The sequence below is a fragment of the Podarcis cretensis genome, assembly GCF_951804945.1.
Source record: "Podarcis cretensis genome assembly, chromosome: 15".
Lineage (NCBI taxonomy): Eukaryota > Metazoa > Chordata > Lepidosauria > Squamata > Lacertidae > Podarcis > Podarcis cretensis.
Genome location: NC_137185.1, coordinates 16,803,036 through 16,818,126, shown reverse-complemented (window position 1 = coordinate 16,818,126; position 15,091 = coordinate 16,803,036). Strand labels below are relative to the sequence as shown.

General features: G+C 53.0%; 1 protein-coding gene across 1 annotated transcript in view; it reads right to left on the bottom strand.

Annotated features, from left to right (window-relative positions):
• LRRC75A (leucine rich repeat containing 75A) overlaps window positions 1-14,983 on the bottom strand; it is a 29,203-nt gene extending 14,220 nt beyond the window's left edge. Inside the window, exons 1-2 of the mRNA XM_079954573.1 lie at window positions 14,155-14,983; window positions 2,917-3,045 (exon numbers count right to left, since the gene is read on the bottom strand). Of these exons, the coding sequence (XP_079810699.1) occupies window positions 2,917-3,045; window positions 14,155-14,445 (420 nt within the window). The 5' untranslated portion in view covers window positions 14,446-14,983. The remainder of the gene's footprint in view (window positions 1-2,916; window positions 3,046-14,154) is intronic.
• Between the last annotated feature and the right edge of the window lie 108 nt (window positions 14,984-15,091).

The following is a 15,091-nucleotide window of genomic DNA, read 5'->3' as shown; positions in this document are numbered from 1 at the left end:
AGACGCTAAGCCAGAGAAGTGCTAACTGGCAATGCAGAGCTGAGAGATGATGCAGGGTGTGTGTGTGTGTGTGTGTGTGTGTGTGTACGTACGCAGGAGCAGACGGAGAGGGTGTATAGCAAGCAGGTTTCTGCATTTGCTGTCCTGGAGACCAAACAGAGGGTCGCAGGAGAAGTACCAGCAGAAGGGGTGGTGTTCTAAGAAGTGCTGGAGCTGCATTGGCCACAGCCCCAGTAAAAACATGAGTGTCATTCTGTGCGACAAAAGAGAAGGAAAGAGCAACTGGAAGAATTTACAATGGCAATGGGAACCCAGGGACTGAGACTTCCTTTTTCTTGCTCACACATTTCCAGGCTTGCTTTAACCATCATAACAGAGAGGCGCTTTGTTTAGAAAGGAAAAAAATGCCAAATGAATAACATTCCGAAACATGGTTGCTCCACCTGCCCCCCACCCCCACGGCCACCAGGTCCATCCCCAAACCCCAGGTGGGGGGGGGGGGCAAGTAGGTGCCACCTAAGATGGCCCCCTCTTTGCACACAAAGATACACCCACACCCAGCTCCATGAATCCATTCCATAAAATAAAATAAAATAAAATAAAATAAAATAAAATAAAATAAAATAAAATAAAATAAAATAAAATAAAATAAAATAAAATAAAATAAAATAAAATAAAATGCCTAACTCTAGCAAGCCTCTCTTCTGTAAACCTTGCCCCAGAGACCTCTGAAACCTCACTAACTCAGCCTGCAGGTTAAGGAGCCTTGCTCAGGGCAACTGCATTCACACAGGAGCCCAAATGCTGAAATGAAAAACAGAGTGTTCCTTTTCACTCCTAGCGACTATCCAAATGCAGCTGGAGTAAACAACGCATCATATGCCATTTTATAAAAAACAAAAATACTGTTAACTTTAAGGAATTCTATTTGTTGTTTATTCAGTTGTCAACAAGCATGTTTTAATGACGACAGTGAGGGAGGAGCCTGTTTCAAGGAAATGAGGGTTTATTAGCGGTCAAAGCTGCATCATTTGGCTGCAGCCACCAATGTGCCCCTGCTTTCCAAACAACACGCCCTCTGCATGTATGCCTGTTCCCCCTGCAAGTCTTTCTTCCTCTGCTGCCGCCCATCTCCTTGATTAAGTCGTTCATCTCACCCACATTAAGTCTGTTCGACCCACTTGCTGCACAGCAGGGTTTTTTTGGGTGGGGGAGAAGAAAAATATCCTGAGCCTTCACTCTGCATATCCCAGCCCCCCCTCACTCTCAATTAAAGGGAAGATTCTCATCGCAGCTCCTCACCTGTAGAAAAACAAGATTTGCCTGAGGGGGGAAAGAATCAATACACTTCCTACCTGTTTAGTAACTCACATCCCTCAATTACATTATTAAATGAACTGAACTCAAACGGCAATTACTCTCGCAAAGCATCAATAAAACATTGCAGCACCAGTCGCTCAGAGCTGGCCCATCGCCTCTTTCTGGAGCAGCACCACTGTCCAGGAATGGGATTGCTAGTCCAGGATCCCTGCTTGGATAGGAAGCATTGGCTTGGTTTAAACCCTGAAAACATTATTGTTGGGGGGGGTTAAGGGTCATGTAGACTGCATCAGCTTATCTGGAAGGCTGTGGGTGCCTGTGTAGAAAGATGTCTCACTGGCAGGGAGCTTGCCCTGGAACACACAACCAACCCTGCAAGGTTGGCTCCCAAGGGCAGCGGCTGGTTGACCAAAGATTCACCCACAACCTTCAGAGGCTGGAGTCAGAGGGATCAACCCTTGGAAATTCCAGTCCATCTGCAACAGTTTTCCCCAACCTGGACTCCCATCTTCCCCAGCCAGCATGGCCAATGGTCAGGGATGGTGGAAGCTGGAGGCCAAGGCTGGGGAAGGCTGATCAATGATCAGGGCCAAAACCTTGGGGGGGGGGACCTGGAAATGGTATTAGAATGGGTGTTGGATGTATGTCGGTCAGCGTTGAGTGGCTACAGTAACAAAGGGAGGTGTGGAAGGCTGTGGCTTATGGACAGGCAAGAAATGGAGGCATGTCTCCCCCAGGAGAGGAGCCAAGCCAAGAATGATACCAGCCCTGAGCAAGCAGGAAGAGCAAAGCCAAGGAGAAGAAAGTCATAGACTCTTCCGAACTTCCCTCCCCCACATCAGAAGAGCAAAAAAGCATCTCCCCTCCCATCAGATGCAGCTGCAGAGAGTAACCCAGAAATCTCAAGAGACTGCCATCGTCAGTTGAAGACTTGTCTGTGAAAATCTCCCAGGAGAAATCTAATCCCATTATAGGGAGCGATAAGCAAAGGCTGCCTGGAGGGAGAGGAAGGTGAGACAAGGAGGAGGGGGCAGCCGGGAGGCAGGTGCGTCGTCACCTTGAGGAGTGCATGGGGGACATTGGGCCAAGTTCACGGAAATGAATGGACCTCATTTAGTCATGCTCCTTCGTTTCAGTAGGGCTAGTCTGAGCAAAACTTAGTGCAATACCACTAATGAAGTTTATCATGGCAGAAAATTGTCGGCTTCTGCCAATCATGTTAACATGCCGCACTCTGCTGCAGAGGAGACTTGGACTTTGAGAGATGGGGAAGGGTGTAGTTGGGTTTCAGTTCCTCAGCCCCAAACAGGCTGCCTCTTCTGCATGTTTCGCTCTTTTAAACGGTAACAAAATGTAGGAATGACTGCAAGAGAAGGAGAGGGGCCAGCAATGCCTGACTCTGGGGCTGGGCATGTAACCCTCCCTCCCACCCCACCCCAGCCAACATGGCCAGACTTTGGAATATCAAAGTCCAGAGCTTATGAACACACCCACAATATGACTCCTCTTGAGAAGGAGGAAGCAGCAGCTATAGCCCCCCCCCAGCTTCTCACTCTTCCTTTCAACAGCCCAAAGCAAACCCCACCAAGCACTCACCGGTTTGGGGCAGTGGATGTACCTGGCCAGGCTGATGATCAGGTCATGGGTAATTGGATCAACCAGGTTCCTGAAGCTGGCGTAGCGGTACAGGACGTCATCCAACGAAGTTGACTCCATGCCCAGGTCCTGCAAAGGAGCAAAGCCAGTCAGGTGAGCGGGCACCTTGGAGTGCCCGTGCAAACCAGGCAAACTTCAGCAACTGGGCGATGCCAGCAGCCACAGCCCTGCAATCATATCCAGAGCCTACACCCAAACATTCAGGAAGGCTGCACTACAATGCCAATACCCCAATATTTGAGGATTTTAGGGTTGGGACCCAAAAAGCTCCATAAGTCTGGACGGGCACCAGTAAGTAGGTAAGAGGTGCCAGCTGGATCAGGCCAAAGGCCTGTCTTCAGTGGCCACTCAGATGCCCCCAATGAGAAGGCTGCATTCTGCGCATGAGTGTAAGACAGGGGTCAGCAACCCTTTTCAGCCATGGGTTGGTCCACTGTCCCTCAGAGCACGTGGTGGCCCGGACTATATTTTTTTTGGGGGGGGGGGATGAAAGAATTCCTATGCCCCACAAATAACCCAGAGATGCATTTTAAATAAAAGCACACATTCTACTCATGTAAAAACACGCTGATTCCCGGACCGTCCGCGGGCCGAATTGAGAAAGCGATTGGGCTGCATTCGGCCCCCGGGCCTTAGGTTGCCTACCCCTGGTGTAAGAGCACCCCTGAAGTGGGAGAAGGAGCAGAGGTCATTTGACTCACTTCCTCACATGCCAACTGTTTGCTGAGGCACCTGATGGGTCGAGTGGACTTGTAGGGCTGTGTGGGTCAAGGAGGGAAGGGTGAGTTTTCCCTCCCACTCATCCACATTGCTCAACCAGCCAGGTGGGTCACATTGATGTCCCCATGGCCCTGGACCAACTTCTGCTCCCTCACTCCTTGGCAGCTCCCCTTGCAAGAGGACATTTGATCAGGCCCCTCTGAAAGGGAAAGGTCCCTAGGTGGGCAGAACCCCAGGCACAGGCAGCAATGGGGAGCAGCCCCACACAGATTCAGGCCAATTGCTCAACTGCATCTCCACTCTAACTTTTGAAAACAGGGGGAGGAGGGTGGGTGGCTGCTCCTTCCCACAGAAGGGGTCTTGGTGGGTGGGTGGGAGACAGCAATATGAAACCTCATCAGTGCAATCCAAAAGGTTTCTTTCTGCCTGGGATCCCTTATGCTGCTCTGGGGAACCTGCTGCTTCCCCAATTTTCATTCATTCCAAAGTGTGACCTGAGCAGTGGTTGGATGGAACAGGTGACAGAAACTGAACTCCTGCCAGCCCTGTCAGCTGGAGAAGGAAGGTGAGCCATCAAGTCTGGCAAAGCCACCCATTGACATTTGAAAACCAGCCAGGGTCAAGTGGAGGTTGCTGGGGGAGCAATTGCATCACGTCTCTGCGAGCACTTCTGGATCCTGTGTAAGGGATGTTCTGAAATACAAAGCCCATAAAATTCTGCCCCTCTCCCATCTTGAAATGAGCATTCAGCGCACGCACGCACAAGCCCCAAATTGCTGCAGCACAGTGATGCTTCCCCTCCCCACCCTATAGTTGAAACCTCCCCAAGTGAGAGCAGCATCCAAGCCAGATGAGCTCATCCCTGGCACAGTCTGTCACTGAGAGTCTGACTTGACTGGGCAAATTGCCTCCCAGCTGAGCACACTGGGCTATCTATTAACCAAGACGGCTGTTAACAAACCTCCCCAGTAAACAGGGGGAAGTAGGGGAGGAAGGAAGGTAGGTTTAGGGCCTGTGCCAACGGGCTCCTGTATCTGTTCTGAGGAGTGAAACCCCCTTCTGTGCAAGGACTTTCAGCAGCCCCCCTTTTATTGCATTTCCTGCAAGGAATTTTGTGCAAATACCCCCATAGCAAGAACACCATGCACCCGCACAGCTTCTCTGTGCATGAAGTAAACTCCACCTCGTGATTTGCAGAAATACCCACTCTGTGTGCAAGTGGAATTCAGGGAGTTCCTGAGGCGGAGAAAGAGAGAGAGAGAGCTTGAAATGCAGAGGGGTCTCTTCCCACTCCTGAGATCATCAACTTGTTAAATGCTGGTGGGGTGATCACATGCCCCCCCTTTTTTTTGCTCTTCAGCAAAAAGACTCAACAAGCCATTTTAAATAGCATAAGAGAGAGATGCTAGTTTGCTTGGTGGTTGGGCCCTTTCGTGGGCTAGTCCACAGGTATCATCAGTCTACCACCCCACCACAGAATTTGTCACTGGAATTGGCCTCAGTGGCTGGGAAGCTGGGACCACTTCACCTGAACCACCTTCAGCTGCACGAGGGACCAAGGCCACAGGGGCAGCTTCAAGCAAGTCATTTGCAACCACAACAGAAAGTCACAACAAGAAGAGAGAAAAACGAGGACACTCTTGTTCCAAAGCAGAGATGAAACGTGCAACACACAAAGCATCTTTTGGGCAGAATATGCAAAGAAAGAGAAGGAACTGCCAGACACAGGCATCAGTTGAGCAACGGCGACTGACCGTTTCTGTCAAATTTGGCAACAGCAAATAATGTTGCAACAGAGCTGACACACTGCCTTTGTTCCACGAACAGGAAGCAAATCTTTAAGTGACCTGACAACTTGGATAAGGGCTCCAGAAACCCGGGTTTCTCTACAAGTCAATGGACCTCGGGGTGGGGGGGAACAGAATGCAAGGCCTTTCTCATCCCCATCCAAAATAAAAATGCCCATCAGGAAGGATAGATGACACCAAGTGAGTGCCAAGCCTTGCCAAAGCCATCACCCAGAAGACAGCACTGATGACTGACGCCAGTCTGGGCAGAATTTGGGAGAAGAGCATTTTACCCCAGTGAAGACAGAGCTGCAGGTAATTCTCTTGAGGCCAAACTGCAAGCCTTTGCAAAATAGTGTCAACTTCTTCTGAGCTGTCACATCAAGGGTCCCCACAGCCCCCCGAGATGAATGTTTTTGAATAAAAGAGCCCGTATCATCCCAGCAGATGGCTGCCAAGGGCTCCCACACTGACTGTCTGGGCATGTGACTCAAGTGGCCATGAGTCCTTGGTACCTCTGGGCCTGAATAGAGAGGGAGCAAGAGCAGCAGGACTCAAAGATATGGATCCTAGGAGTTCTCCTGCTCAGAAGTCCCATAGGACAAGGAAGTCCTACCTTAAGAAACATTGGGCTCACCAAGAAACTGACCTGGACACTTTCCCCATTATCTCAGACATTAAAATAACCCTTGCCTGTCTCTCAAGGGGTTCACATTTTAAGGTCTGAGCACCTGACCTTGAAGCGAGGCGATCATGGTGGGACCATGATTAAAGTTGGTGGCAGTCGTGGGGTCAGATGACCTTGAGTCATGACGGGCAGGATTTTAAGGATTCCTGTTCTAGAGACTCTTTAGCTTGTGAAGACATCCTGGGAGCAGCACCCACTATTTTGGAGAGCTAGAGGCAAGGAATTTATACTCCCACATCCTTTTAACAGCCCAGCCCTCCCAGTTCTCCACTTCTTCCACCTTTCCCCATGCCCAAATGACCACTCGTGGGGCTACCACAACCTGATTACAGGAAGAATGTTATTTCACTCCATATCGTCCCCCTAAACTTTTCCAATTGGCCTCCCACTTTTTTCCCATTAACATACTCAGTATGCAAATATGGGGCTGTCATACAACTGGGATTTCCCAAATGTATATGGGATTCGTCCACTGAAAATAGCATCTGGGTGGAATTTCTGAAAATTGGTAGAAAATGTCCAGGAAAACCTGGACATATAGCAACCCATGTCAGAAGTGTTGATTTTTTGGCGAATTTCCTTAAAAATAGTTCAAAAACTTCAATTATGTGGCAACCCTAGGAATTAATAACAGCTATCAAACTTCCTTCTGTCTCCCCACCTCCAGCCACCACTGAAACTCTATTCTTTTCTGTCTCTTTTAACTACTTTACTTCCTCTTCCTCCTCCTCATACTGTAGCCAAGTCTGTTTCTCCAAATGGGCAGCTGCTGTTCCCTCTAGAAGTGCCATGCTCAAACCATGAATCCCTTGCCTCCCCAACATTTACCCACTTTAACAGACTCCCCACTCCTATACCCCCTTTTCCAAACTCCCGGCTGTTCTCTGGGCCCATCCAGCACAACTCAGAACTCAGGAAGGGGGAGCTAGTAGCTGCCTGCCGGTTCCCAGGCCCTGGGTCCTTGCCCTCTGGCTCCTAGGGCAGCCCTTTCCTTGGAAGATGAACCAGAGCATCTTGAACTCCTTTGGGGCTCCTTATGTGAGGCAGCAGCAACCTTCCAGTCCAGGGCTCCGAGGCAGCTGGAAACACACACTGCCCGACCCCTCTTTTGCTTAAAGTATCCAACTCCCACCTGCCCCATGATGGAAATTGTCCCCAGCAACAGCAGCTGCAGCAGCAGCAGCAGCAGCAGCAGCAGCAGCAGCAGATAATTCTATTAAATGCTGCTACAGGAGGTCTCTCCAGCGGCTGCATGCCTGCTCCTTGTACCCATCCCCAACTGGGACTACTGGATCACAGGGTGCGGTAGGTGGGCCCATCTCTGCCCCCCCCCCAAACTCAGCCTCCAAAAGATCCACACATCGCAGGCACTCGCTCATTGTCAGTGCCAATCCAGTTTAGAAATCTCTCCCTTTGGGAGAAGCTGGAGGATAAAGCAGAAAAAAGCTTCCACAATAGCAGATTTGGGAGTGAGCTACAGTCACACTCGCAACCGGCACATGGTACAGCCCCCTCCTGGGTCCAGGTGGGGAGGTCAGAAAGAGATCTACAGTGGGGTACCTCGGGTTAAGAACTTAAGTCGTTCTGGAGGTCTGTTCTTAACCTGAAACTGTTCTTAACCTGAGGCACCACTTTAGCTAATGGGGCCTCCTGCTGCCGCCGCCCGATTTCTGTTCTAATCCTGAAGCAAAGTTCTTAAACCGAGGTACTATTTCTGGGTTAGCGGAGTCTGTAACCTGAAGCATCTGTAACCTGAGGTAGCACTGTACATGGAAAGTGGAAGTCAGTGAGGGAGGGTCAGGGGGGAGAGCTCTCTCACTATTTCTCTTAGGAGCAGGGCGGACAAGGTTGGCTGCTTTCAATGCTCTTATTATTCAGATCCTTTTATTTCTCACACCACACCCCCTGAAATCTTCCTCCTCTCTCTGCAGAAACAGCTCCCGGGGTCATTATTCTGTTCCTCCCACAGCCAAGGAGAGCCAAGGAAGAGGCACAGGGAAGCAGATGCAGAGGGGCTCCTGCCCAATGGTTCACACAGGCTCATCAGAGAGAAAACAAAGCAGGGGGAGACTCAGCGCTGCCCCTCCCCCAGCATCAGCGGAGAGAAACTGGCTGGGAAGCCGGAGCAGGAAGCAGAAGACTGCCAAGAGGATCCCTCCATCCGGCAGCAGCACAGCGGGTGGGAGGGCAACAGAGGCAGCTGTGCCGCTTCCGGCCAGGGGTGTGTGTGTGTGTGTGTAGAGGGAGCGAGATGGGACTCTGTGCTGTGGCAGAGGCAGCAGCAAAGTTCTCCTTTCCACTGAGGCTGCTGCTGCTGCCACCAACCTTCCCCTCTCCAACCCACCATCCAGAAAAAGCCACTCTGCATTTGATGGAGAGTTCTCTTCTCACCTTCGGGGGGGGGGTGGAATTTGCCCATAGAAATACAGTGGTACCTCGGGTTCTGTTCTTAATCTGAAGCACCACTTTAGCTAATGGGGCCTCCCGCTGCCGCCGCGCAATTTCTGTTCTCATCCTGAAGCAAAGTTCTTAACCTGAAGCACTATTTCTGGGTTAGCGGAGTCTGTAACCTGAAGCGTATGTAACCTGAAGCATCTGTAACCTGAGGTACCACTGTACAAGCTGGACCCAGCCAGGGGAGGTGTGTGGCTGGTTGCTGGGATCGGAGGCCTGGTCTCCTATCCAAGCCAAGAGCGTTTTGAGTTGTGTTGGGCGGCGGGGGTGAGGACAGGTCTGCTTGTGCCCAATGCCTCCTGCTAGGAAGCTGCCACACCTACCCTGCCATGTTCAAATGTGGGAAGGTGCTCTGCACATGCCTCAAAGCCTCTTGTGCACCAAATGCAAAGCAAAGCGCCTTTCCCACACTTTCTCTTTTTCTCCTCTTGCGATTACTGTATTGTCCTGCAGGTTGCTACTGGCCATGCTGCGCTTTCCCATCCAAAAGGAAGCCCAAGCGTTGAAGTGTGTGGGGTGTGCTTGTGTGAAATTATACAAATGAGAACCCCCCACAAGAGAGGAAGACCAGAATCCTCACACCTGCCCAGGCCAGCTCGCTGGGCTTCCCTCGCTGGATGAGCCCCAGCATAGGGAAAAGCAGTTCTGGAGCTCAGCCATGGCTGGCTGGCAGAAACCCCAAGCCCCCCCCCCCATGCCCAGGTGGCACAACTCCCCCTCCTTGAGCAGCTGACACACAGAGCCAAAGGGTTAGCTGCTTCCTGGCCCATCAGCAGCAAGCTTGCCCTGTCTGGGGAGCACCAGCTGACTCTCTGGGCACAAGCCTTTCCTTCTGCTTCCCCTTGCAGGATTTGACCTCCCGTCTCCACCATTGGATGTGCACCAGACCTCCCTGTCCCTGAGCTTTCCATTATCCTCGCTGCTCACACATGGCTGCCCTTGGCTTTCGCTCTTCCCTCATCGCCTCTTCTCTCCCACGCAGCCCCCTGCTCCAAATGCAATTTCGCATCATTTAAGCCAAGATGGATTACGGGCGGGGTGGGGGAGGCAGTCCGCCCAAGTGCAGGCAAAGAGGCAGGCGGGGCCTCTCCTACACTCCCTGCCCTCCCCCCAAAAGCTTGCTTCTCCAAAACGGACAAATATATTTGCAAGGTATTATTTGCAAGAGCACAGGCAATGTGAGGAGCCTGTCCCCCGTCCCCCTGCACCTCACACTATGGAGAAAGCCAAATGAAAGATCTCCTCCTCTTCCTCTAGGTTCAATAAGCCCAGATTCTTAGTGAGCTTGTTTTTATTCCTTGCCAAAGAGGGATAAGCCGGTTTACATACTGGCATGAAGGTATGTACTACACACATATCATGTATGCATGAACAAGTGTGCACACACACAGTGCCTAGCTGAGAGGGGGAAAGATGCATCAAGACCCCACGAAATGCCCTGGAAAGGCTGTTTTCCCACCTGCTCTCAGTTAAGCCTCTCTCCCCAGGTGCCAGCAGAGCTGCTGAACTCAGCCAGAACTGGAGATTCCTGCTAGAGCCAGGAATCTGGAATATGCTCCCAGACCTGCTTACAACTCCAGGGCACTATCCCTTCTCCCTGGCTAGATGCACGTGGACACACGTACACTCCCCCACATAGAGAGAAAGCTTCCAAGCCCAAAGCGAATGGTGAGGCAAGGCTTTTCAGTCAATTGACTTAGAAGTGGGGGTTGTCACACACAACGCCCAGAAATCAGCAATGATAGAATACAAGCACAGCAGGTATGGAACAGCTCGGAGTTAATGACAGACTCTCGCACCAAACTCACCTCTCAAGCAGCCACAAAGCAGCTCCATGGACAGACCCAGGAAGAGGTGCGCTCTGTCCTCTACCCTGGCAAAAGGCTGGCATGTTGGCCATGGGGAAGGCAATTGTGCAAGCTGGGGGGGGGGAAGGACTTGCCTGCTACTGGGAGCTTGGAAAACAGAAAGAAACTTTAAGAGACAGCTTCGCACTCCCCAGAAAATCTCTTTTCTACACAATCCAGGTGGCAGCTGCTGCTGCCTTAAAGCACCCCAAGGACTGAGCCACCCATTCCTGAGGCTGTCCTTGGGAAAAGATTTCCATTGGATCCACCAGCTAAGCCTAAGAGAGCTTAGGCCGTCACACAGAAGGATCAATATATGGACTGTTTGCAGGTGGGGGAAATCGTGCCCTGAATACGAAAGGAAGAATATAGCAGCCAACAGGCCCAGCACCACCCTTCTGGGAGGCTGGTGGTGGAAGACTCTGCTTGGCAAGGAAGCCACTGGGGTGTCTCCTGCCAAAGGGATTTTCTATGGACTTTAATACTGTTTTATTGGTTGGGGTTTTATTATTTCCTTGCCGTAGCTCTGCATGTGTTTATGCGGAAAGGTTTAATGAAGGTCAGGATAGAAACCCACAACAGAGAGAAACAAGGCAGAGTCTGGTCCTCCGAAGGAGCGACCAGGAGGCGGCAGCCCATGCCAGCCATTTCTGAGCTGAGCTCACTTCTGGAAAAGGAAGACTTTGGTGGCGCAGCAACCAGGAAATGTAGATGACCCCCTTGCCTCCCCTCATCCACTCGCTGTCACCTTCTCGCCACAATGGGGCACCCCCCCACACACACACTCCAACTGTCCCCATTCACTTTCTGGCTGAGTTTCCTTCAGAGCTGAGCAATATCCCTCTGGGTGCGTGATGACACCCAGGAAGCAAAGCCGCTTAAGAGCTATTCCCCCTCCTGGAGAAAACAGGGGGGGCAGGGGGGATCAGACTCTGCCGTTCCCAGGATTCTTTCAGGGACAAGGAGCCATGCAAGTTAACTAGCATAAAATTAGCATAAACACGCTGCGTTCCCATAAGGCAACTTGCACGATAGCTGTGCACAAAGCTGGAGGCTGTTTCCCTTCCCCCTCCTGGGCACACGTGCCTTTCTTCCTTTGGCAACGAAACACGCCAAGTCCTCCGCAAGGCTCCCAAGGCCGGCCCAGTCTCCCTCCCTGCCTTTAATTAATTTTCAACAAATGTAACTCAATTACTAGAAAGCCTTTGCGCACCACCACTGAAATGCGCTGGCTGGCCAGCCTTTGCAACCAAACATGCAGGCAGCTTGCCTCCGACCTCAGCAAACTCAGCCAATAGGGAGTTCCCTTCCCCAACCCTACAGCCCAAGCACACACTGTCCATCCAGCCTCTCTGGAATCCGCATCTTGCATGCATGGATCACAGACTGAGAAGGTGCAGTGGCCACTGGGAGGGAGAGGGCTCTGTGCCCCTAGCCAGAAGGGACCACATTTCCCACGAGTGGCCAGTTCCACTGCCACAGCCACACACATCTCCGTTTCTTTAAAAGAGTGGGTCAGATGTGGGCCGGGGGGGGGTTGCTAGATGCTCACCACCATCCAGCCCACAAGCAGCCACAGGAAGACACCTGTTCATCATAAGCCACTGGCACAGCTGTGCTGCCTACCTGCCTCTTTGGTGGGAGAGAGTCTGTTGCTCTTTCTCTGGCTCTAACAGGGCCAGAAAGATGCTCACATGTTCCACAAGCCCATTTCAAGCACCACAGTCATAAGTTCAAAGAGCCCATCTCCTCCATAGTAGTGTCACCCAAGCCCACAGAGGCCCAAACTCTTCACGGTCCTCATGGCAAGGAACATGAGGCTCCCTCCCCGCTCTGGCCACCAGGGTGGTCTGCCAAGGTTGCAGGTTCAATCCATGTAAGGGATAGCTGCATATTCCTGCACTGGAGGGGGTTGGACTAGAGGATACACAGGGTCCCTTCCAACTCTATGATTCTCTATGACTCTATGATCTTGCAAGGCTTGGTCATTTAAGACTGGAGAAGTCAACTGAAGGAAGGATGTTTGAGTAGCAGAACTGGCTTCAGTTGTGTCAGTCAGACCACACTTATATTCTTGGATTCAAGAAGCCTCCTCTGCTGCCTATCAAAACTCTACTTCCTGCCCCTATCTCAACGGAAGAGCAAGAAGGGAAGCTCCCAAATTCATTCAGATAATCCCGCCTTGGAGCCCCCATTCCCAGCAAGAGGAAGGAGACGGTGGCTGGCGAAAGACTCTCCACTTCAGGATTCAGTATGGCTCTGCTCGGGCTTCAGCTTCTGTGAAATGGCTCCTCAGAGAGGAAGAGAGAAGAGGAGAATCCCACTCAGATCTCTCTGTGGAGAAGAAGATGAAATCTCACGCAGCAGAAACTGGAGCCTGGCTGTGAATCTGAAGCTGCAGCAGCAGCAGCTTCCCTTGGCAGAGCCTGTCAACAAGGGCCTGGTGCGGATTCGCTTGCCATGGCACTTCGCCCACTTTCAGTCTCACACCGGTTTTCACACCACTTGGCAGTTTTATTTCCTCAAACCAGGAAGGAAACGTAAACAAGTCCAATTCAGGAGAGAGTGGGACAGATATCTCTGTCCACAATTTGCAGAAGTGGAAATCACTAAACAGGAAGTCATTAAACAAGCTCAAGGCCACCCTCCAAGTCAGGTGTCAGGCACAGACCGCCCTGGTGCACAAATTCTCCTTGTTTACAACATGCTTTGTGTTGGGGGGGGGGGGAGGGAGAAAAACGCAGGCCAAATCATTATATTCAGGGACCAAATTTGACAGGTGGGTGGAGTTGCTCATGTGACAGCACAATGATGTCAGGTGACCTTTTTGTCCGCAGGGGTCTTGCAGAGTGCTTTGCAAAGGGTTTCTGACTGGAAGCTACCTCCAAACACCCTTTCAGCTGAGCCAAGTTTTTACCTGCGTGTCCTACAAGATGTGGGGAATGTGAAAAATGAGTTGGCTGAAGTGGTCTGGCAGCCATAAATTTTCCCCTTGCTAAAGCAGAGCCTATAGGAGGAGCCTTCCATCCCAGAGCTCATTTGAGGGAGATGGAGGCTTCCAAGGCACAATTCAAGGGAGCACCAAAGCCCTTAACCAGAAGTGCAGGTTAAGGGGCAAGAGTCCACAAGCCCAAGAAAGGTTGGTAATTGGGGCCAAGACACAAGCCAACCCCAACCCTCTGTTGCATGACACCTGCCAGGAGCAGCATCGCCCCTTTTATCCAGATCAGATCATATGCTAAGCGTTAGGATATACTATGCTTAAAAGCATCCGTGGGTCTTGGAAAGGCCCCCAAGGAGAGCCAAGACGTTCCTCCTGGGGTAACCCCCTTCTTTCTCATTCGTGGTCGGGCTACCCCCCCAGGAAGACTTTGCCCTGAGGAGGCTCCAGAGGAATCACCAAACCCATCAGACCAACAATTTCCCTTCCAAAACCAGCGAACCTTCCACGAACCAGGCGAAACTCGCCCGCTTGCCCTCGGCTTTGATCGCGACCCTCCTGGACAGACAAGTGGGGTGGGAGGTGGGGGCAAGTTGGCTTCCATTCCATTAAGGGACAGGGAGAGGGAGAAGCGGAGCTTCTAGGTGCCCCCCAGTTCCGCCTCCCCGGGCACGTGGGGGATGCGAAGCCGAAGCTTCCCGGAGGAGGGCGCTTCGGTCGCCCGACCCCCATCCCTCTTACCTGGCGCAGGTGCTTGAGCAGGTCGGTGGCCTCCTCCTGCTTGCCTTGCTTGACCATCCCCAGCATGTCCTGGATAAGGCCGATCCGGCGGTGATACGGGGGGAGGCCGCCGCCGCCGCCGCCCCCTCCGCCCCCGCCCCCCTTGCCAAACTTTTCTCCGGATCGCACGACGAGGGAGGCCAGGAAGTCGCCGCGCTCCCGGGGCGACGGCAGTATCCTCCGGCGGGCGGCCGGGGCGGCGGCCTGGGGGCTGCCGGGCAGCGGGCAGCCCTTGGTCTGCTTGGCGCCCATGCTGGATGGTGCCCAGCCGCCGGCCGGCCTTCAGCGGGACATGGCAGGTTCCGGCCCACGAGGAGCAGACGCTGCCGTCGAAGCGCGGGGCAGCCGCCGGCCCAGGAAACACCGCGGAGGCGAAGAGGAGGAGGGGGAAGCAGCAGCTACGACGGCAGCGCCTTCTCCGGGCATCTCCTGCGCGCCCAGCAAGTGCCCCCTCCGGCGCCCGCAACTGCCTCCCTCCCCCGCCCTCTGGCAACTTCGGGAAAACTGTTGCACGGCAGACCGAAGAGGGAGGGAGGGAAGGAGGAGCCGCCAGCGACGGAGGAGGAGACCGAGACGTGCCCGCCGAGTGTCCCCGGCGAGCGAGCGAGCGAGCGAGGCTCTGGCTGCTGCTGCTGCTGCTGCTGCTGTTGCCGCCGCCGCCTCCCTCCGTCTGGAGCTGCTCAGGCGGGGCGGAGCCCGCCTCTCCCCGACCGGCGGCGGCCTTGTGTCTGCCTGAGAGAGAGAGAGGGACCGCCCGGCCTCCTCCTGGCTCCTCCTGCCGACGGCGGGGGGGAAGAGGCACAGCCGCCGCCGCCGCCGCCGCCGCCGCCGCCGCCTCGCCCTGCTCAACCGGGCTGCACGTGACGAGCGCGCATCTGAGGACGTGCAGAGCGCGCGC